This window comes from Physeter macrocephalus, chromosome 15, assembly GCF_002837175.3.
Source record: "Physeter macrocephalus isolate SW-GA chromosome 15, ASM283717v5, whole genome shotgun sequence".
Classification (NCBI taxonomy): Eukaryota; Metazoa; Chordata; class Mammalia; order Artiodactyla; family Physeteridae; genus Physeter; species Physeter macrocephalus.
The window spans coordinates 57,615,844-57,639,449 of NC_041228.1; the positions used below are offsets into that span (position 1 = coordinate 57,615,844).

Here is a 23,606-nt window from a genome sequence, read left to right on the forward strand (position 1 = left end):
AATGGTTGCAGTGTTAGATGCCCACAAATAAAGGATATTCAAGATAGGGACCAGGTGGCCTCCACCTTAAACTTGGCTTGTTAGCAATCCTATGGACAATAGCTCAGTTTGCTTATTCAGAAGTCTGTGTGGTTTCAATTATTTATGATTTTCCGCTAAAACTGGCTGTGGTTCCTTTGGTCCTGCAGTATCCATCTGGGTCATTGACACGCCCCCGCTGTGTCCGTGTGTGCAGTGTGTTTATTGGCAGTGGAAAATTCGGCAGTATGGCAGGGAAATCACATTTTAACAGGCTGGGGAAGGTGTCCTGTGGCCGCGTGGGAGAACGTGAGGCGGTGCCAGGAAGCTTCCAAGCTCTTTGAGAGGGGCTCTCCCTCCTGCAGAATTATCAGTCTAAACCTGTGGTATCTCCTTCAGTTTTGAATGTTGTTAAGGGGAACAGATTGAAGCCCTCTCCTGCTGTGTTGGACTCTCAGAGGGAGAGAGGAAAGTGATGCTTCCTGCTACTCCAGAAGGGAAGTGAATCAGCAGGGCCCTGGTTTCCCTTCAAACTCGAATTACTGTCTTTGCTTCTGAGATTGCCGAATCCAACGGCCACCCTTTTCAAATCTGAACTCCAGGGTCTGACACACGGAGGGGCAAGAGAACAGACCAAACCTGTATTAGTTCACAGAACTCCAATTCTTTATTAATCACAGCTTGCTCACAATGACATACAGGAAAATAGCACTAATGAAGAGTAAATATGCAGGCAGCAACCTTCGGGAGTTGGGAGTTGGGGGAGAAACGACTTCAAAACTGCGATAGGTACTTAATGGTGGGTATCTGTTGATTCTCTCAGTTGGCACAAACGCCCTGCCTAGCCCCCTTGACTGCATCAGCCCTCACAGATGGAGTAATATATATAAATATTTTTTAAATAGGCAGGATTGCCTCACACTGGGGAAGAAAGACCAGCTTAAGTGAAAGTCCGCAGTGTTTTCGATTTTGTTTGCGTGTGTGTTTGAATGCAACAATCAGCTCACAGTTTCCAAGTGGAAAAATATTCAGTAGCATCATGTACTTGTACTATAGGTAAGAGCTCAAAATGAACATCACTCAATCATGGCATCCACAAATAAGCCACCTGACACATTAATTCATTCCGTCAAAAGAACTTAAAGTAGAGAATAAGCCCACTTCATGAAAAGCGATTTCACGGCTGCTTGAACCATTTGGGTTAGGATCTGTGCTCAGCACTTTAAAAGGTTCACCTTTTTGCTTCTACCCAGATTGATCTCAGATCTGTCTTTTTCATCCATCCCTTTCTAAAGCCAAAGCACATTTGTAGCACATAATCCAGTAGAAGCAGAAGTAAATGCTACGAGTAGTGGTTTTCCTTAGCCTGGTTTTGTAGTTCCTAGGCAGTTAGTAGATTATGAGCGGACAAATGTGGTGATTTGTGTGGAGTTGTAATGCCTGTGATCTAGGTGTGGTCTCAGTCAAGTTCAGAGATTACCAAGCTGTCTAGGTCAGTAGGCAATGGTGGGTTTCTAGCACCAAAGACTGTCTATTGACCTCATTTTTCTGTTGGAATGGTAAGGGCAGGGAGTGGAGTCAGACATGGGGAGCTTCAAAAAGAACAGACCTAGCAAATTCATTTGAGTGGAAAGACACAACATCAAAAGCCTGTTACAGGACATGTAAGATTATGAAATAACTTGCATAATGCAATACTTGTATTTTTTAACAAAAATGTAAGTATTTACAAAATAAGATCCAAGGTATTTTTTAAACATCAAGCAAAACATTCTGCAAAGAGACCGCATTGATTTTTTTTTTTTTTATTTTTGATTCTGTTTTTTTGTTTTTTATAATGAGTTCTTTTTAAACCATGTCATACATTTCCCATACTGATATCGCATGATCCATTATAATATAGGCAGGGGGATTTACTAATGGTGGGGCGTGCCATACCCTCCGTCGCTTCAGCCAGACAGTTCGACCTGGAGTTCCTTGTTCCTGCGCACCTCCGCAGCATGCCTCTCCTGAAAAACACCGAAGGGAGAGACATCAGGAGCCTCGCCTGGCCCACCGAGAACTAGGAGGGCCCGCCCACTAATTTGGCTACTATGCGCTTGACTGGAAGTGACCCCCTTTAGCGTCTACCTTTAGGAAACGTTCTCATTTCAAAGAAAGGAAAACGTGGAACCCAATAAGGGTCACATTACAGAAGATCATAGAAGACTAATAGTGTCTAAAAAAATTTTATCACTGTATTTGATTAAAATGATGAACAAAAGATCATATGATTAAGAGAATTAAAAAAAATTTTTTAATTTTTTGATTAAGAGAATTTTGACTATTAGGACTACTGTATAAATCCAGAGAATAGCAATCAAATATCATACTGTCTTCTCTATCATTTTGAACGGTGTTTTTCCTTTTCCCTAACATTTTAAGGGATTTATAATCGCCAGTGGACACTTTGGGAGGATGAGATGCAGGAACAAGACTTTCTGTGTACTTCCTAAATTCTTAACTCCTTAGTCAAGGTCTTTCAACACTTGAGTCCAAATGACCTCTCCAGTCTTACCCTCCACCCTTCTCCTATGCCTGCTTGATTTCTTGGTTTAACGGAATTGTCTTTTCATGCACTTTTCAATGCTTGAGATTCCTAGCCTTCCAGCTCCATCCACCAGGATAGTAAACAGACTCTATAATCCCTGTAGCTTGTCTCTTTCTCCGTGAAGACTTTCATGAGACTGAAAACGATCTCACTTTCCATTTGAAAACCTGCATTAATCTTCCCTTTTTATGTGGCAGCCGTTTTATTCTAACTTGTGCTTTGGTCATTTCTGTTCTTATCTCATCAGCTCTCTTAGGCAGATGCTTATTTAGAAGCTAGCTGAGGGCCAGGGCTGCATTTTCTCACTTTTGTTCCACTTGCAGGGCCCAGCAGGTTCTCTTGCACATAGTGCATGACCAATAGATGTTTATTTACATGAGGATCTGGGGCACTAAACTTGACTTGGGAACTAAACTCTCTGAGAAGGGAACTGATCGGAAAGGTGGAATTCTATTTTTAGTACACATTTCTGCCTTGGATGATTATAAGCACATGGTCTTGCCTATCATAGGTGATAAATAAGTGGGTGTTAAATTGAAATTGATTTTTAAAAATATTGTTATTAGTATTTTGTATTTTTCTATTTAGAATATTATTTATATTGCTATTTTTTTCCCCTTCAGCTCCAGAAATTCCTTGTGGCTCTATAGCAGGGGTCCCCAACCCCCAGGCCACAGACAGGTACTGGTCCGTGGCCTGTTAGGAACCGGGCTGCACAGCAGGAAGAGAGCGGCGGGCGAGTGAGCGAAGCTTCATCTGTATTTACAGCCGCTCCCCATCGCTCGCATTACCTCCTGAGCTCCGCCTCCCGTAAGATCAGCGGGGGCATTAGATTCTCATAGGAGCGCGAACCCTACTGCGAACTACGCACGCGAGGGATCTAGGTTGCGCGCTCTGTATGAGAATCTAATGCCTGACGATCTGAGGTGGAGCTGAGGCGGTGATGCTAGCGCTTGGCAGCTACCGCAAATACAGATGATCATTAGCGGAGAGGTTTGACTGCACAGAGACCATAATAAATCAACTGCTTGCAGACTCATATCAAAACCCTATGAGTGAGTGGCAAGTGACAATTAAGCTGCATCTTACAGAGTAGACTGGACATAAGCAACACACTTCAGGTGTCACTGTCTCCCACCACCCCCAGATGGAACCATCTAGTTGCAGGAAAACAAGTTCAGGGCTCCCACCGATTCTGCATTATGGTGAGTTGTATAATTATTTCATTATATATTACAATGTAATAATAATAGAAATAAGGTGCACAATAAATGTAATGCACTCGAATCATCCCCAAACCATTCTCCACCCTCCGCCCTGGGTCCGTGGAAAAATTGTCTTCCACGAAACCAGTCCCTGGTGCCAAAATGTTGGGGACTGCTGCTCTATAGATTCCTTTAGTTCAGAGGCAATGATCTTGACCAGCTATAAAGCAAATCTTATCATTAAGCTCTATTAATCTCAAGGAGTCTCTGCTTATAGGTTCCTTATAATACTAAGTGCACTTATTAGGCACTTAATATGTACCAGTTCTGCATAGGTACAGATTTTACCTGTATTAATTCCCTTGATCCTCGAAACAATCCTGTGATGGAGGCACTATTCTGGTGCCCATTTTACAGATGAAGAAACTGAGGCACAGAAAGGCTAAGTCACTTGCCCAAGATCACAAAACTAACAAGCAGCAGAGCTGAGACTCCAACCCAGGGAGCCTGGCTATACAGCCCCCATTCAACCACTGCTATGTAGCCTCAATGTGAACGTGAGGAGAAAATTTTATAGTTGTGTGGAAAAATGTGTCTTTTCAAATGTAGGTTCTGGGAGAGAAAGGCATGTACAGCCCTACATTTCCTTCAAAGATACAGAGTTAGAGTAAACAGGAAGTTGATTCTAGAGAAACAGTTTAAAAGCAATTTTATTTAATTGGTTTAAATGAGCTTTTTGTCTGTATTCAAAAGCCATGAAGAGAAGAGGGAAAAAGCATGTATAGAGAAATCATGTCCTGTTTGGAAATGTCACAGGGGAAGTAGCATGAATGCAGCTGACTCTTCTTTCTTTTTGTTCTGCTATGGTGAGGAAAAAGATGCCATAAAATCTTTTTCTCATGCAGAAAGAAACTAATTAGTAAGACCTGAGCTCTGACAAAAATTGAGAGAAAGCCCAGACCATCACTATGTTAGGAAAAAAACCAGCCTCAAGTCTAAAGATTCAATATAAACTCAAATTTATAATATAACAGGAAAGATTATAATCAGTATTATTAGGCTACTTTGGAGCACACTTCTTATTCATCTCAAAATTAGTTGCAAAGAAATGGATTTTGCCATAGGAAAGAACAATATAATCTGTGAGCTTGAGATAACATGAAAAAAAAAAAGGAAATTTAAATAAATGCTGACCTTCTGGGAAAAATATTGCTTATTTTCAGGTATTTTAGTAAATCTATTATTTGAAAACCTTACAATCAAATCATCAAATATATACTCAAAATTGTAATGTAATTTTGTATAAAAATGTGGGAGAATCAAAGGCAGATATGCAGGAGGCGTGTAATTTTCAACATAGTCTGTTTTTTTTTAATCAGCAAAATGTTGGCAATTGTCAGGCCTTGAGTAAGAGGTTACTGAGGAAGTTGTGATACTCTGAGAAAGCGCATCAAGAGGTCAAGTCTATTCTTTGATAATATTCATTTCATTATTGAGCTTCTAATATTTGCCAGGCACTGTCAGACACGCTGGGTTAGACAGAGTGAAGCAGATCGAAATTGACAATGTTCTCTACAATTTACCCCCTTGCTCCCATCAATATAATAGTGCTTAAGCCCTTGTATGCAACTGTTCCTTTGATATGGAAAAATGTATAAGAGATGGTTTTAGGAAAAAATTCTGATTCTTGGAGAAAATGTGATTAGAGAGATTTCTGTACTGGAAGCGAAGAAATATGAGGTCTTTTTTTTACTTTACCTTTTAATATCCCCTTCACCTCACTAGGTATCAAATCTTAACAAAGGACTTGAACTAGGTGACCTAGGGTATCAATTCCAATCCACGAAATCCTATTATATGAGTATTTAAATGCAAGATGAGATTCAACATCATCAGAATCCTTCTTTTTACTAATAACTATGAGTTTGCAATACAAAAGAGGGGTCAGGAGTGAGTCGGGAGTGCAGGAAAGCACATTTTCATACACGAAGATGACGCTGGTCATGGGACCACTATCTACATCCAATGCCGCTGCCAAGTCTGCTTACTGTGCAGTGTTTTAGGATGGCCAAAGTTACAGCTTTAGCTTAGTATAAAAGTTTGGAGTCAAAAAGACATGGGTTCAAACCGAGACTGTGCGATCTGCTTAGCTTTGTGATCTTGGCCAAACGGCTTAACCTCTCTAAGGACCAGGTTCCTTCGATGTGGAATGGGGATGATAACAGTATTTCCTTCTAGGGCTGTAGTTTGGATTAAATTCCATAGTATGTGTCAAATGCCTGGCCTACAGTGAGAAATCAGTGAAAGCTAGTTTAATCCTCTTTTTCCTTTCATTATTCATTTATCAGACATATTCCGTAGGAAATAGTTACACAAATAGCATTCGTGAATCAGAATGATAAAGAAAAAAAAGTCAGATGAGAAGAATGAAAGGTTACAACAGACAGAAATTGATAATGGTTGAAATCTCTATCTAAAGAGTTATATATCATCAAAATCATCTCTTAGAAAAAGAATCACAGAATGTTACTCCCTGAAGAAAAAACATTTTTTATCCTTTCTATATCCAGATTATTTTGCATATGTCTTTAGCCTTCACACAATTAAAAACAAGGAAACTGTAAATCATAGCTAATGTGATATAGGTGTGGCTAACGCAAGGAAAAAGAAGGACATGGAACTCCAATTTACTGATCCATTTCTCAGACAGGTCCTGGTCCACATTCAAAGGTTGTAATTGGAAGAAGTACATTTAAATGTTTGATGTTAACGGTATATGTTTAATGAATGTATCTATTGTCAAAATGATTATACCTGCTTTAACTGATTTTTCAAAATTAGCTATTCACTACAGTTCCTGGTTGGGTTTGATAAGAGAGCTGCTCCTACCCAGGGTTCCAAATGGGTCAGGTGGTGAATTTTCTGTGGGATACTGTCTAGTGGGTTAGGGGAAGAAGGACACGTGGGAGAAGGAGAACGTGTCTCTTATCCTTTCTGTATGGCGACAATAGGTGTTTCCTCTCTCTCTGTCTGTCTCTTTCTATTTTTTAGAAATAGAAACTCCAAGAATAAGAACATTTTTAATTTTACTGCAGTGTCAGTCATAATTCGCAGTGTAGTTAGTCATAGACTACAATTCTGAGCCCTGAGCATGACTATTTATGTCACTCAATTTGAGTGACTGAAACAGATCAGACTAATGCTGGTCTTTGTGGCACAGGCATCTCTTTGCTCACACCCTCTTCATTTGATTCTTTTCCATATGATAAGTTGGAGTGCTGAGGTGAAGCACCAAGGAAACAGAAACGGAAATTTAAAAAACAGTGTAACATTCAAAATTGTACTGAGCACAAAGCTAACATGTGTCATGTGGTCACTAAATGTATCATATCATCACAACTACATTTATTATCATTAATAATTATTAACTGAATGATTAATAAACTAGTCATCATAGGGTATGTTCTCATATAGGAGATAGTAGAAATTGTGAGAGACATGAGGAATCTTGGGAATAGAATAGAGAGAGAAGAGGGGCCATGAGCCCCTCTTTATGTATGTATGTATGTATGCAAAAATCTTTGTTGAGTTCTTCCACATTCTAGGCACTGTGTGTTCAGTGGTGAACAATATAGACACAGTACCTGCCCACATATTACTCACATGTTAGTGTTTTCATATTTTTATAGGTGCTCATTTATTCAATAAATGGGTAGTAATATATGTTTAAAAAAAGAGTGTAACATTATTGTTGAAGGAAGAAAGAACACGTTTACGGAACAAAAAATCAAAAAGATTTAAATATCATTTATGACAACATAACAAAACATATTTAAGAAGGCTTTAGCTCAGTGCTTCTCAACCCTGGCTAAATATGAGTGCCTATGGGTAAGCTTTAAAAATAATGCTGATCTCTGGGTTCCGCCCCAGACAGCTACATCAGAAGCTCTCATTTTAAAGAGCTCTTCAGTAGGTTCTAAAGTGTAACCGGGATTGATTTTGCTTTAGGCTTTCAGTCTTATCTAAAGGCTTTGTGCTAACATGGCTGGGACTCTGAGAGGTCTGTGGGAATCCATCAGTGAATGACACTGAGGATACCATCGTAGCCACCATCGAGGGACATGCTCTGCTCAAATGCTCAATTCGATTCATTGAGGAGGAGGGGGACTGAGGGCTGGGTGGTAGGCAGATTGCTGCAAAAGCTCACGTGGAATTGTATCACATCTCTTGGCTAATCGGTAGGGCCAGTGAGGGCTGTCAAAATGGTGGGCACTTAGTGTGGTCGCCTCATGACTATCTCACTAATAGATGTCATTTCAGTAATAATCATCTTTTGATGTGGGAGATGCCAGAAAAGCTTATGTTATATTGGCAGTTTCATGCACTTTCAGCATAATTATTATTATTGATCCTCTTTTTAATTTCTAACTTCACTGCAGTAATTTCATTCAGAAAAAGTCACAATAAAAAACTAACTTTGTCTTATTTTAGGAAGAAGCAAAGTAGTTTTAGTACATACAGACACATATACCATATGTCAACAAAAAATCTACAATGTACCTAAAATGCATCAAATGGAAGTAAAGTTAGTATGCTCTAAGGAGTATCTCCACTTTACTGAGAAGATAACAGATCTTGGCTGTCACTGGTCAAAAATTCTATTAGATTTGAAAAGTGTCTCTTCAGCTGTGGAATACCAGGGAAAATGTGGCCCTAAAAATGATGTGGGCTGCATCATTCAGCACAGGATAAAATGCTGTCAGCTGAGATTTACATCAGAAAAAGCTACAAACCGCTAGTTCTCAAACCTGACTGCATACTGGAATCATCTGGAGAGTTAAACAAAAATATGGATGCCTGGGTCCCACCCCTGGAGATTCTGCAGCTTGATGCCAGGAATATTAAGCATTCCACAGGTTGATTATTTCCAGGACAAACTGTATGTATGCATGTATGTAGACACGCAAGTGTGTATGCGAGTATGTATGCATGAAGGGAGGAGACCAATTCTGGGCGAGAGTGAGAAGAGAGAAAAAAGGAGCTGGCCAGAGGGGTGGGTGAAGAAAAATACACAGAGAAAAAATACATTGCCCATTAAAATCCAGCACTTCTGGAAACAATAGTTAAATATGCAAATTTTATGAACTATTTTACAACTGAAATCAAGAAGGATCTGCTGTGTTTTGAGTATGTGTAATTTTAAAAAAACAGTAATGCTCCTGCATAGCCTTGGATTGATATGTCTTTTTTTTTTTTTTTTTTTTTCTTTGCGGTACGCGGGCCTCCCTCTGTTGCGGCCTCTCCCGTTGCGGAGCCCAGGCTCCGGACGCGCAGGCTCAGCGGCCATGGCTCACGGGCACAGCCGCTCCGCGGCATGTGGGATCCTCCCAGACCCGGGAGCGAACCCCGTTCCCCTGCATCGGCAGGCGGACGCGCAACCACTGCGCCACCAGGGAAACCCCGATATGTCTTTTTCAATTTAATTTTTTAAAAATTTTATTTTATTTTTTTATAAGCAGGTTCTTATTAGTTCTCTATTTTATACATATCAGTGTACATATGTCAATCCCAATCTCCCAATTCATCCCAGCACTTGGATTGATATAAATCTTGCACTGGATATTAAAGGTCTAATTGCCAATCCTGGAATAAGATCAGCATGCCTCATTCCTAGCAATGCCATTTGCTTTTATTTTTCTAGGGCGTAGGAAGAGAGATGAAGGTGGATTCACAATTACCCTGAGTAAAAGATACAGTGGTTCTGAGAGAACAATTTCTAGAGGATTTCCGGGACTGTTCATCCTGACTGATGGGAATAGTTATATGTTCAGGTTGGTGAGAAGAAAGGCACCAGGATGCCAGAAATTGAGTAAATGAACTTCCCCTACTAGCTTTGAGTGTAGATTTTCCTACATGGAGAGAATGGGTTTTCCGCTGTTCATAAATATTCTGTCCTTTTCTGACAAATATGTTTTTCCAAATGTACCGCAATATGTCCAAATATATTTTGACAAAACCTTTACACATTTAATATTATATATTAATTATTAGACTAAATATTAAATTTATTATTTTACTATATATTGTTGTCATTTATAACTGATTGTATGAAATCGTTAATATTTCCAATTTAATATTTTTCCAGTAGATGGGTTCCTAAGATTTGTACCGAGGTCTGTTATACATTTGAAAAGCAGGAATCGGCCTCCCTCAATCTATTCACCCCTGGAAAATCTGACAGAATTCCAGCTTTAAGTCCTACTCCCATTCCTCAACCATGTTGCAGTGCCCACTAAGGCCACGCCACCCCGGGAAACCCTGCCCGTGGGGTTAGGTGCTTTCTGCACCTGCAGCAGAGATCGATGAAGCCTCTGGTGCCTGGGCATTTGAGAGTTCATCTGGCCGTGTTGCATATGAATGTGTGCATCTGCTCAGGACTCTGTTATGATTACCTTTTCCTGCAGGCGTTCAATAATAGCAGCTAGATTAGCCTCACGATTTTCCTTAATTTGTTCCATCTTCAGGATCAGCTTCTCCTCTGCCATTTTGCTGAAGTTGTTGTTCTCCTCCAAAGCCTTCTGGAGGACCTCTCGTTCGTGTTCCCTCTTCTCTGCCAATTGTTTCAGCACCTGAGCCTCCTGAGACTGGGGAAGAAAAACAGATCCATCTTAGAATCACCCAGACACAAACCTGGTGGAATAATGGTCCACTGATTCAAGACAGCATTCTTTTCAAATGAATAGTACTTCTAGCCTTGAGCACCGTTGTCAATTCCCTGCTCATCTGCATGCCTTAGAATTTTCTATAGAATGTGGTGAGTGGGGAAATGTAGTGAGCTGAATTTTCAGCTGTGAGTTTTTTGGACAGAATGTTTTAGAAGAAGGAGCATTTTACCCTCTTGGAAGAGTTTTTGTTTTCATAAGTTGCCGCTAAGCATTTATGTAACAGGGAATGCTGTAATTAATCACCTGATGGCAACATCCATGGAAGCCTGAGGAAAATAGGTGAGGATTGGGGCACGTTCTCATCTTTTTCCTGCCTCATTGTTTTTGATCAGTTGTAGGCTGGGCCCTGCAATGAGCCTTTCAACTTTCCCCAAATTGTTAAATTCACTTTCTCATTTTATTCCATGCCCACCTCTGCTCTTTTTTTTTTCATGCACCAAATTCTCTTTGGAGACTTTGGGAACAGTGCAAACTTCATCTCCATATGGCCACAGACAACAGAAGGTCCTTTTCTGGCCCCGTCTTGAATATGCCAAGGCCACCTGGGTCACCTGTGAAACCCTGCGATTGCTCAGTGATTACAGCAGAAACATCAGAAACCTGTGTACCCACTCCTGCACGTCCCACACATTTCTGTGCACTGTAATTCTCCTGCAGCATCAGGAGGCTATACGGTTCTGTATGTTAACAGTCAGAGGGGTGCTTGATAATTATGCCGAGGCCTGATATCCACCCGTGAGATTCGGACTCCGCAGTTCTTTGGTAAGACCCAGGAAGCTACATCTTTGATAAGCATCCCTAGTGATTGTAATGCAGGCAGTTCACAGCCTACTTTTTGAAAAATACACTGGCATGGGCTTTGGTGTCAGGTCTGTGTTTAAGTCCTAACTGTGTCAATGACCCTGGATATATTAACATCTTTCCACATTCGTCTTCTCCACAATTATGCAGCTAAGAGAAGTCTTACCCAATACTGAACTATCCAGGTTTAAGACTAAATTATTACACATCCATAGTTCCTGGGTAATTCCTTGGGATCAGCTGGTCCTCTGAGGTGAGGCTTTACAGAAGTAATTGTAAATGTGAATATCTAAACAATGGTAGATCAAACAAACATCTCATGGGCTAAATGTTGATTACCATTAAAAACATTAATAGGGGGCTTCGCTGGTGGCGCAGTGGTTGAGAGTCCGCCTGCCGATGCAGGGGACGCGGGTTCGTGCCCCGGTCTGGGAGGATCCCACGTGCCGCGGAGCGGCTGGGCCCGTGAGCCATGGCCGCTGAGCCTGCGCGTCCGGAGCCTGTGCTCCGCTACGGGAGAGGCCACAGCAGTGAGAGGCCCGCGTACCGCAAAAAAAAAGAAAAAAACATTAATAGGAAGATATTTCAGTTGATGGGAGTGGTCGTGGGCCCTTACTGGAGAGATTGTGTTGTATAAACAATACGAAGTCTGACAGGGAAAGAAACTTTTCTTTAGATAAAATTCTACAGGAATGGTAAAATCAGACAGCCTTAAGAGTCTTTGTTGATGTGGTTATCCTGAAGTTTATCAGGAATATGTCTAGTGACTCATTGGAGATTAAACAGACAGTTCTGGGAACCAGCCCCACTTCTTGTTTTAACCCCATAATCGTTTCACTGACATCTTTAGTGGACCCATTTCATTCTTGCTTTGTTATAACTTGCAAAAAATCTACCTTGAAAAATGATAAAATGTTAACACAAAGTAAGTTCCAGATCAAATGGAGCCTTTCTGGAAGAAACATGAAAAAATATTTTCTAGCTTATTCATCCTCCTGCCTCTAGGTGGGACTATTGGTAAAACATCCTACATTGATTTTGCTTATCTACTGCTACCAGGACTACTAAATTGTGACACAGGGAAAGAGAGACTGATTAAAGGTGTGTGTGTGCTTAAAGTTTCTCTCTGAGAAAAGTCTTCATGAAATTATTTTTTTGGCATATGCATAAAGATAGTAGCTAGCTCATAGGACTATTTGCCAGCATCAAATGAAATAATGTTTGCTAGGTATTCAGCACAGTGTCTAATATCGAGTAAGTTAGTGCTGAGCAAACGGCAGCCATTATTATTGAAAGGAAAACTCAAAACACTTGTGACAGGAGAGGATGGCAATTGAACCTCCTGCTACACCTAAACTCAGATGCAGAATCTTGGTTATCTCACGTGTGCAGGATATCTGTTCACATTCCTTTAGTTATTGACGGTGAGTAGATTCAGGTGTCCTCGTGGTTGGTGACACTCAGCCCTTCCTTAACTCCCTCCTCTCCACCAGCACACGTACACTGAATGGGGCTGTACTGCTAAGAATTTTCACAGTTAAGGAAGCACCACAAAGAAGTAAGAGGAAATGACTTTGATCTTTCATTTCAGAAAGTTCAACTCAATTTACGTAACCTAAGTCCAGAAAACTTTTTGAGGGAGAGAAGTCTGGGTTACAACAAAACAAGGGTGCAATGTGTCCAAGAATTATGGATAAGATTGGGGCCTTAGGTATCTCTTGTAACGGGCAGAAAACGATGGGGCAGCCTCAGGAAACCAAAGAACACCAAATCAATCAAAATAAAGCAAAACAAAATTTTTCAAAATCCTCTATAGCAGTGCTTTTAGATTGTATTCCTCTGTACGACACGGTCCATCAGCCAAGGCTGCTGAAGCCAGTAGATACGTGAACTTTCTGCTCGGTAGGTTAGTAAGTCCCTTTCCCCTCCTCTTTCTCCCATAGATCAGTGCTTCCAGCGCTGCCCTGGATAGGATCTACCTGGAATTTTCTGTGGCCGTTTCTCGCGGAGTTACCATGGATAGTTATCCAGAAGCAACTGCGTCATTTTAAATTTTCAGATGCTCAAATTAACTTTGGCACTTTGTGAAATTGTGTTGCAACTTGATGTTTATATTTGTGCTCTTCATTTTCTTTTGTGAAAGAGCCGAAACCAGTCAGGAGACAGCAGGGGAATAGGATTGAGAAGGGAAGGCCTTGGCATTGAAAGGGTAATAGAGCAATACATTCCTTTTCAGATCTCTGTCTCGGTGGGACACATTTGGTCTGTGTGAACACCGACTCCCTCGGGGGCCCATAATCACGGAAGGAGGGAGGCCTATTGCATTTGTGGAGTGTGGCATTTGGCTCAGTTTGAAATGCCTCAATTAATGGCGTTAGTACTTTTGCAGCCACTGGGGCTAAATGAGATCACCCAGCCTAGGTGTCAAGTGCATTCCTTTAGCACAATTAATGGGGTGAAACCGAAACAGAAGGCAGTACAGAACGTTGTCACGTGAGGCCGCTGCTCAATGATGAAGACCTGCCTAACTGGGCCAGGCCGCCCTTCAGGGCCACTCGCTTCCATGGAGCCTTTCCTTACACACCGGTAGGGATTGTTATAACCACCATTGCCTCAACTCATGCATTAGTAGGATCTAATAATTATATATGTTTCAAATATTTAAAGCTCAAGTCCATGGGAAAAAAATACAGGATGAGAAGCTGATTATGGAAAGAATTCCTCACCAAGAAAATATGTCTGCCTTCCTGTTTTGATTCTTCTTCATACATACTCAACTCTTAAATTCTTCCATGGAGCTAACAGCCCTGAGGGCATTGACCTCAGTTCCTAGGGTCTCTGGAACTCCACTGCTGCAGAAAGTCATAATTCTTCTTCCTTCTTACATAGCCTGGCATCCAGATATCACCACCTATAACCTCTCTAACTTTGTTCCTGGGGAGAAATTGATTCTATGAATATAGCTTTAATCTCCCAGTCACAGCCTCACTGGTTCTGATTCTAATATTTCTAGCAATAAGCAAATAAGTATTTAGTCCAGAAAACTGCCTTCAAACAGAAAATGAGTGTGAGGAGGTGATATATAAAAGTAGAAGCATTTGCCTTCATTTCAGTAGGAGTAAAGTTTTTGCTACGTGGTCGAATAGGTATTCTTACTTTATTCCTTGTTTGGGCAGATTAGCAGAAAGGAATCTTGATTGACTTATAGGGAGGCTGGAGAGGTGGGATTTGCTAAACGTTGTTAAAAATTTTGTTTAAGGGAAAAGGATCTGACCATGGAGGAACATTTCTGAATAGCATGTACCTAATGTTGAAGGTCACTGAAATGCGGAAATAGAAAATGAGGGCATGATAATGATCAGCAGGTATAATGCGAATGTCAAGGCAAAGTATTTATAGAGCTAAGACGTCCAGCATGATGTTCTGGGAGATGAAGAACATCTCCATCTTGCTATTGTAATAGCGGAGCCACATGGATGGTGAACACCTATTCTAGGCATAAATTTCCGCACACTGAACTCAGTATCACTGAAATAATTACAAGAGAGATACGTGAAGGGAAAAATAATGAGATGGTGAGAAGAATTATTGTACATTTAGGAAGACTTTAACTATATAATTTTCCAAAGAGGTTCATTACCATTTCTTATATTACTGAGTATAAGCATTTAATTACTGTATAATGAAATGGAAGATAAATTTGAGTTAAGTGGTATAATAAAACTCATTTTACTTTGTGTACACAGAGGAGATTTAAGACTATATTTTAGATAATGCTAGTTTTTATTTCTATGTGTTCTGAAGTATATACATTTCTACCTCTATTTTCTTTTAAAGTATTTTTTTTTTTTGATATGGATCATTTTTAAAGTCTTTATTAAATTTGTTACAATATTGCTTCTGTTTTACGTTTTGGTTTTTTGGCCGCGAGGCATGTGGGATCTTAGCTCCCCGACCAGGGGTCGAACCCGCACCCTGCATTGGAAGGTGAAGTCTTAACCACTAGACTGCCGGGAAGTCCCCATACCTCTCTATTTCTTGTCCCTTTTCATCATTTGGATATATTTCTTGCCTTCTAGAACCATTTATCCGACGCTAGATCTCCTAGTACCTAAGTGCTTTTACGGTAGTAGGTTAGATGATGTGTCTCTAATTATTTGCTTTACTGTTAACAATGAAAAGACATTATTAACCCAGCTAAAGTCACAAATCAAGCCTTGTTAAATAAGATGATTGAGTATAATTATGTAAAGCAAAAGGGTTTAATATTCACTTTGTGTTGAAGAATCAGAAGCATAATAAGAAATTTAAAATGAGTGAAATCCAAGCACCTTTAGAATGAGTCCTTCTGCCAGAGTCTGTAGTGCATTTACTGTGGTTAACTCCTAGGAAAAGAATCACGGGGGTGCTCTTCACACACGGGGACGTCTGTGGACCATGTGTCACATTCTCTAAGGAGCGGAACGCTTCCTGAATGTTGAATTGTGAATAATCCAGCACTTTAGCTCATAATCATTGCTATACAAACCACCCCTCTTTTACTGGATTCGACTTTAGTAGCCATCTACAATGTGAGATGCCGACACATGGAAAAGGTAAGTCTATCATGTTTGGTGACAAATGGTCCACTTCGAGGCCACATTATTAAAAATAAGCAACACAGATTTCTTTCAGAGTTTCGATGGCTTTGGAGTTGACTGTGCCAGTATTGTCAGTATGCCAGTTATAGTTTACTGGAGTGGTTTGAATAACTTTCTTTTTAATTTAATTGATCTTAGCATGAGATTTTATCAATATCATTCAATTCCTTAAGTTTTCATCATTTTTTAAAAATAATACTAATTTTTTCAAGCCACTTTTAGTTGGGCTGAACTATTTATATATCTGTTACCTATCAAACCACCTTTGGTTTGATTTGATAACTAATATTTTATAATGTTTAAAAATATTTATGAAATGTATTATACAGTAACATTTCAGCATCTGTGTTAATGAGAAGCTTTCTTTATAAAATCATGAGTTTGCTAGATCATCATCTCGGTGAGGTTGGAATTGGATGTGTTTTTACACGCTGACACTTTCACAGCGCTTGTGATATGGAATAACTCTTTTAATTCTCACAATAACTCCAGGATGGAGGTCTTATTGTTAGTCTCATTTTACAGATGGATAAAGTAAGACATAGTGGGCTTCCCTGGTGGCGCAGTGGTTAAGAATCCGCCTGCCAATGCAGGCGACATGGGTTCGAGCCCTGGTCTGGGAAGATCCCACATGCCGCAGAGCAACTAAGACCGTGCGCCACAACTACCGAGCCTACGTGCCTAGAGCCCGTGCTCTGCAACAAGAGAAACCACCGCCATGAGAAGCCCGCGCACCGCAACGAAGAGTAGTAGCCCCCGCTCCCTGCAACTAGAGAAAGCCCACGCGCAGCAATGAAGACCCAACACAGCCAAAAATAAAATAAAACAAAAAATAAATAAATTAAAAAACAAAATAAGACAGAGTGAGATTAGTGACTTGCCCAAGGTCACACAGCTATTAAGTGGCGAAACCAGACTTTGATCACAGTCATTCTCTTAACCACTATGCTTTTAAAGATGCTCGTAAACACTGTGCTTGTCTTGCCATATCACATAATTTACTGTCCAAACTGGGATACTTACGAGATTGAGATAATAATGATAACCAAACAGTAGGAATAAGTTGGGGTTGTCCTGGGCCAACTGGAATGTATGGTTAGCTTAGCTCTGCTGCCTCTCACTAAATAAATGTTTGTTGAATGAATAAATGGATCGATGGATGGATGGATGGATGGATGGATAGATGGATGGATGGATGGATGGATGGATAGATGGATGGATGGATGGATGGATGGATAGATGGATGGATGGATGGATGGATGGATAGATGGATGGATGGATGGATGGATGGATAGATGGATGGATGGATAGATGGATGGATGGATGGATGGATGGATGGATGGATGGATAGATGGATGGATGGATGGATGGATGGATGGATGGATGGATAACCGAAGTGTTCATATCATTTTATGGATAGATGGATGGATGGATGGATGGATGGATGGATGGATGGATAGATGGATGGATGGATGGATGGATGGATGGATGGATGGATGGATAACCGAAGTGTTCATATCATTTTATCCACATGGGTAAGCTGCTGTATGGAAACTTTAATTTCAAATAATGAGCTTCAAATCTGACCTCATGAGGTAATGTGGTCTCATGGAGGTGAATACTGGTTCTCAGAGATAATCAAAGAAGGAAGAAAAAAATCAGGAAAAGGACTTATTCCTTTTATAATAATCTTCTACCAACTAATCAATGGAGCATTAATTCTGGTTCAAAGGAGCCTAAGGGAGGAGCATTTAACGTAGTGATCAGATGGTCAGTGCTGCAATAGTATCAATAGATGGAGTGAGGACCTGGAGAAACTGCCAAAACTTTGAACACAAAGTGAATTTGAGCCCACATGGAGATGAGTCAGTGGCAGCCCTCCAGCTCTAAATCCAGCAGGCTCCAGCAGCACAGCCTAGGTAGGTCACTGCTTCCCAGACATGATCTCTAAAACTCAGGTCCTAGAAGCAAGTCTTTCAAGGGTACTAATGGAGGGGGAGGGGCCTCATAACCTTTTTGTTTTAAAAGCCCTATCAGAAGTCATATTTCACCTCTGTGAAATACCTCTGTGTCTATCTTTACCCTTACTTTGAGTTGAATTATGTTAATTTAGTGAGAGAATGCTTATTTTATGATAATAAAAAATATTAATTGGCAGCTATAGATGCTTTGATTATAACCATGACAAAAGGAATTGATTAATACTTATTTAAATGTATTGTTTGGTAGGCGGAATCTTTACAAACTTTTAGCTTGTAGGAAAGGAAATGGAACCAGGGCAATATGGGTGTTGCCGGTCACTCGGCTAGGTTGGACATTGAGTATTTTTGAAAGCCTTTAGTGACTCCTCATTTCTTAGATAAAATGGAGTTTGAACACCTAACCTGGCATGGAAGGCCCTCCACGATCTCACCTCACTACTCTCCAACTCCCTACCCAAGGCCACTAGCCCAAACTACTGGTCTACCCACTGCCCTGAAAACACACTTTCTGCACTCTCACCTCTGGGTATCCTTAGTTCTGGAACCATTCTCTACATCTAGAACACTTTCATGTCTTCTCTATTTATCTAACACTATTTATTTTTCTAGTCACCCAGCTTTTTAAAGCAGATATTTCTCTGAACAGAGACTGTGATTCACAAGGAGTGAAATGGTTTTATCATCCCAATGACCTTCTTTTTCATTTGAAGTCAGAGTCCTTAAAAATGCTACCTCTGACCTCAGTTCCTACCAGTCTCCCCTTGCTCCTTCTGCTCCCACCATACTGTCCTCTGTGTTATTTCTCAAATAGTCCTAGCATACTCTTACCTCAGGGCCTTTGTACTTGCTATTCTCTTTACTTCAAATTCTGTCCCCCAGGGAAGAGTCCCATGGCTCACCCCTTACCTTCTTGCCTTTTATTCAAATGTTTTCCCTCACTATCTTCATGCTTCTCTTCAAATGTTCTTCTATTCAAGAGACCTTTTCTGACCACCCCATATGAATAGCACTTTTCACCCCAGAACTACCAATTCTCTTTGTCCTGCTTTATTTAGTACCATCTTACTGGATTGGGCATGTGACCCGGCAAGGTCACTGAGACTCAATTCTAAGACTTCTGTTAGAACTATTAGGAAAGAGAAGCTCTCTTTCTGCTGGAGTTGCTAATTTGTGAGAAAAATAATTTGGGACTGACTGAAACAAAAGATCCTTGGTATTGAGACCAATTAGTTGCAGAAATAAATGATAAATATAAAAAGAAATATTGAGTTCCTGGATCAAGCTGTTTTTGAAGCTGTAACCACTCTGAGGATTTTAGTCCCAGACCCTCTTTTTGCTTCAGTTAGTTGAGTTGGGTTTTGCTTATATGCATGTCCTCACTTAGTTACTGAGATATATGCACTTGCTAAAGGCTCTTTAAAGAGAATTAAAGAATTTAAAGAATTCTCTTTAAAGAGAATTAACAGTTCTCCAAATGAGTGCTAATTAAGTCAGTACAACCCAATAGAAAAAAATCAATTAATGATTTCTTAAGCTGTCACTTTCTGTTAATTAGTTGTATTTTCTTCTAATTAAAACCCTACTACCTGCACATAATCTATATAATGATTTTTTTGAAAATCATTTTTTTGAAAATTTTAGTAAGAGCAGAAATGTGACGGAATACTGATTTTAAAGGGCTCCAAAGAATATTTCTCCTGGGTGTCGCAATGCTGGATGATTACATTTGTAAATGTCTTTAGCCACATGGCCAATTTCTAGTTAAATTCAATTGTTTAAAGGTGTAATTGTTGATAATTTATTATTGTCAGGGTACATGAATTTTACCAGAATCAGTAATTAGTTAACTCAGGGAATTTTATGAGAACATCCAGTTAATTTTGATCATCTGTGCTCTTTTTCTTTTAATAATTTCCTTCAAATTAAATATACCAGCAACATTCTGAACTATGATGTTGAATTTTCATCTCTAATTTTCAGTTTCAGGTCAGTTACTGACTTCTAATCAAGTCATGGCATCTCCATATGTCAACCTATGACCTATACTTACAACTGTTAGCTATAAGATGCCAGTGCTTTGGTGAGAGCTTAAATTACCTTGACTGTAACTCTGAATACATTAATTCAGTTTTACTATGAGAAGAAAGCTATAAATGACAACAAAAAAAAATGATAAATATTTCTAAAAGCAACTTCCTGTATGTCTGCTTGGGTTAGTAGCTTAGTTTCCTTCCTTTGAAATCCAAATTTATAACAACAGTAATTGGTCAAATACAATAAATAATATGTAAAGAAATACTCACTGGATGTAAAGAGAACTTCACCTGAGTAAAAATTGAAATTGTGATCAGAAAGTTACACAATATAGGAAGATTTTCCAACCACAAAGATGAAAACAAAAAGTATATTTGGTTCAGAAATCTTAATCTAGGATTTATAATCTCTGAGCCTTGTTATTTGATGCTATAGTTATGTATGTACATATGTGTGAGTGTGCGTGTGTGTGCATGTAGGTATATATAAACACATATACATACACACACATTTGGGTTTGTTCTGCACTCCCTGTTAGAGAATTCAGTCTTTAGGAGAAGGACTATTTTCCTTTTCTTTGTAAGTATCCAACATAGAAGTGTTTAATGTATTGGCTAACTTTTTTATAAACATCTAAATAAAATTTAAAAATTATTATAAATGCAGAGTTTCCATTTAAATCATGAGACCATGCATGGAGCATATTCTTAGTGACTACATGATTCTAAAAATATATCATGATAAAGTCAGTGGAAAATACAACATAGGAATGAATTACCTGCAGTAATTCACTTGGGTTAATCAAGAGCATCTCGATGGGATGGACCCCCATAATCACACAGCTGATACACACATATTCAGACATAACTTCTGTCTCTATGTATACAGTCTTAGGGATTTCTGTATGCCCTCCATTTTTAATACCCTTGGCTTTTCTTATTCAGCTGATTGTGGAAAATTAAAGATTTAGCTCTGTAAGAAAAAGCTCTTTAATACAGACAAGGACCAATGGAAAAAAGGAAAAAATGCCATCAAGGCTTAGAAATGGGTAGAGGAAGATACTCATATATTCCCGAGAGGGTTCTGATCTTGGATGAACCAACTTCAAGGACAGGGAGTGAGGCCTTGGGGACAGGGGCAAGCTTCTGGCCATTACCCTGGGGTGAACAGCATTTCTGGGCAGGAAATATCTCAGAGGGAGTATCTGGTGCTTTCGAGTTCCGAGGAAAACCATGTACTATGCTTTGGGGCAGGGCAGGACGCAGACTGAGAGGGAGGACTCACCACTTGGGCACCTCTCTCCACCACAACCCCTGCAGTTACGGTACCTGAGTCTGTGCTTTCTTGACAGCAAGGATAGGCTAAGGCAGGGAGGCTTTTATCAAAATGGGTCCAAGATGGGGGGAGGGCACTAGGGCACTGAAGTTCTTTCAGTGTCTGAGATCTTTGGTTTTAACTAGCCTCAAAGCAGCAGTTTTTACTTGAAGTAGCCTAGATCTATGTCTAGAAGACCTACATGTGCAGGTTCAGGCATCATTGTCTCCTGGTACTTCTGATGGAAGTGTGTGTGTGTGTGTGTGTGTGTGTGTGTGTGTGTGTGTGTAAGCGGAGGGGTGGGGGAGGGGAAGGGAGAGAGAAGAGGAGAGAGAGAAGGCAAAGAAAAGAGAGAGCAGAATTTAAAAACCTATGGAAAAAGTTACCTTTCTTCTTTCCTCTGCAGCCTCCAGTTTCTTCTGGATCTCCTCCAGGGACAGATCTTTCTTCTTGGGAGAAGCTAAAGTTCGTGGGGCTTCTGAGATAGGGGATGGTGGCTTTAAGATCAGCTCAAAAGCCTGGCCGGAGGCACGTTTGTTGATTTGCTTCACTTCCATATCTGAGAGATGAATATTTGAGAAGGTTAAGCACACAGAACACAGGCATGGGTTTACTAAAATAATTTGAATTCTGGCAATTAAAAGTAGCCTTGTTATTCTGGCAAAGATGAGTAAAATGCTGCATATGATCATTTACTCTACATTGTTTGAACATATAAGACCTCTTTCTTTAGTATAATTATGGATATATTTTAACTGGATAAATATTTACAGTGTTGGGAAATTCAATAATGTCCATAGGGAGTTGAATCATGGTAGGCGTGCCCAGAAAAAAATAGCCTTAATCGATTTTAAACTAACTTTATTTTCCTTTTGAATAAATAGGAGCCTTGTATGAAAACCAAGGAGCACAGATTTACATTTACTTATTTTTTTGGAAATTAGCATAGCTGGAAACATTTTCAGGTTAACTAATGAGGAAAATAACAAAGTCCTCCAGTTCTCACAGCTAATCCTGTGGTTAGAAATCACAGGAGCTGTGTTGGAACCGCTGTAGCTCCCTGAATGGTTGGAAATACCTGCAGCAGTCAAGGCTCACGTGCAAGGCCTCCTGCTTGTTCCTGTTTTGCCCTTCAGTGTGTCTGCTGATCTGAGTCATCAAGCAGTGTAATGTCCACTCTGGGGAGGACACTGTGATGGGGGTCCCTGTCTTCAAGGTGCTTATAGTCTAATGAAGACAATAACACAGGGTACCACGGTAATATCTTTGCTTCTACTTTGTTGCTACTTAGAATGTCCTTCTTCATCATCCCTCAGCTGTAGACAGGAACTGGGGCAAGAGGCATTGTGGTAGGGGAGGAAGGGGGCAACATCTGCTTATCTAATTTATACACTCTGTACATTTAAAAAATATTTAAACTCAATAGCTGCATAATATGCATAGTAATTAAATGGGAAAAAACCTGAAAATAAATGCATAATATAATTTATAATGCAAAATAATACATTTATAATATAAAATAGAGTGATAGCTAGCACCTGCTAGGATATTAGTGTAATTACACAACTTACAGCTTAGTAAATTATACTGATTTTTAAAAGCTCATTGGACAGCTCTAACTTTTAGATGAGTGTTTTTTATTTTGAACCCCAGACTACACCCCTCTCATTTCGGCCCCCCAGTCCTTGTTTTGTCCCCTGAACCCACCCAAAGTCAGGCCAGTCTCTGTTGTGCATCACAATAGTATTTGAAAAGAGTTATGATTTTCCATTTCAAATTTTTTCCCCAGTCTAAAGCCTTCTCAGTGTCCTAAAGTGACACTGTTTCTAGATCTTTACTACTGCATCACTCCCTAACCTCACAGGACTCACTAATTTATTAACGTCCCTTGAAAATTGTGGCAACCAAGCTGGCCAGGTCTCCAGGCTAGTTCTGACTAGAGCAGAGCAGAGAAGAATCATAAATTAGCTTCCATGAATGTTCTTTTAGCAGCCTGGTTAGTGCACTTTCAGTTTGTGGTCGGTAAGACCCCGGGTGAACAGGAACTGACCTTACTTAGATCTGTGAATGCTAACAGATCATACAGACAAAGTCAATTCAGTAAGTATGTTAAAAATGATGTGTGGGCTTCCCTGGTGGCGCAGCGGTTGCGCGTCCGCCTGCCGATGCAGGGGAACCGGGTTCGCGCCCCGGTCCGGGAGGATCCCACATGCCGCGGAGCGGCTGGGCCCGTGAGCCATGGCCGCTGAGCCTGCGCGTCCGGAGCCTGTGCTCCGCAACGGGAGAGGCCACAACAG

The 23,606-nt window shown here is 40.2% G+C and overlaps 1 protein-coding gene across 1 annotated transcript in view; it reads right to left on the reverse strand.

Moving 5' to 3' along the window:
* Nucleotides 1–700: 700 nt before the first annotated feature.
* STMN2 (stathmin 2) overlaps nt 701–23,606 on the reverse strand; it is a 61,234-nt gene continuing 38,328 nt past the window's right edge. Inside the window, exons 4-5 of the mRNA XM_007114196.4 lie at nt 10,266–10,457; nt 701–2,027 (exon numbers count right to left, since the gene is read on the reverse strand). Coding sequence (XP_007114258.1) covers nt 1,968–2,027; nt 10,266–10,457 — 252 coding nt within the window. The 3' untranslated portion in view covers nt 701–1,967. The remainder of the gene's footprint in view (nt 2,028–10,265; nt 10,458–23,606) is intronic.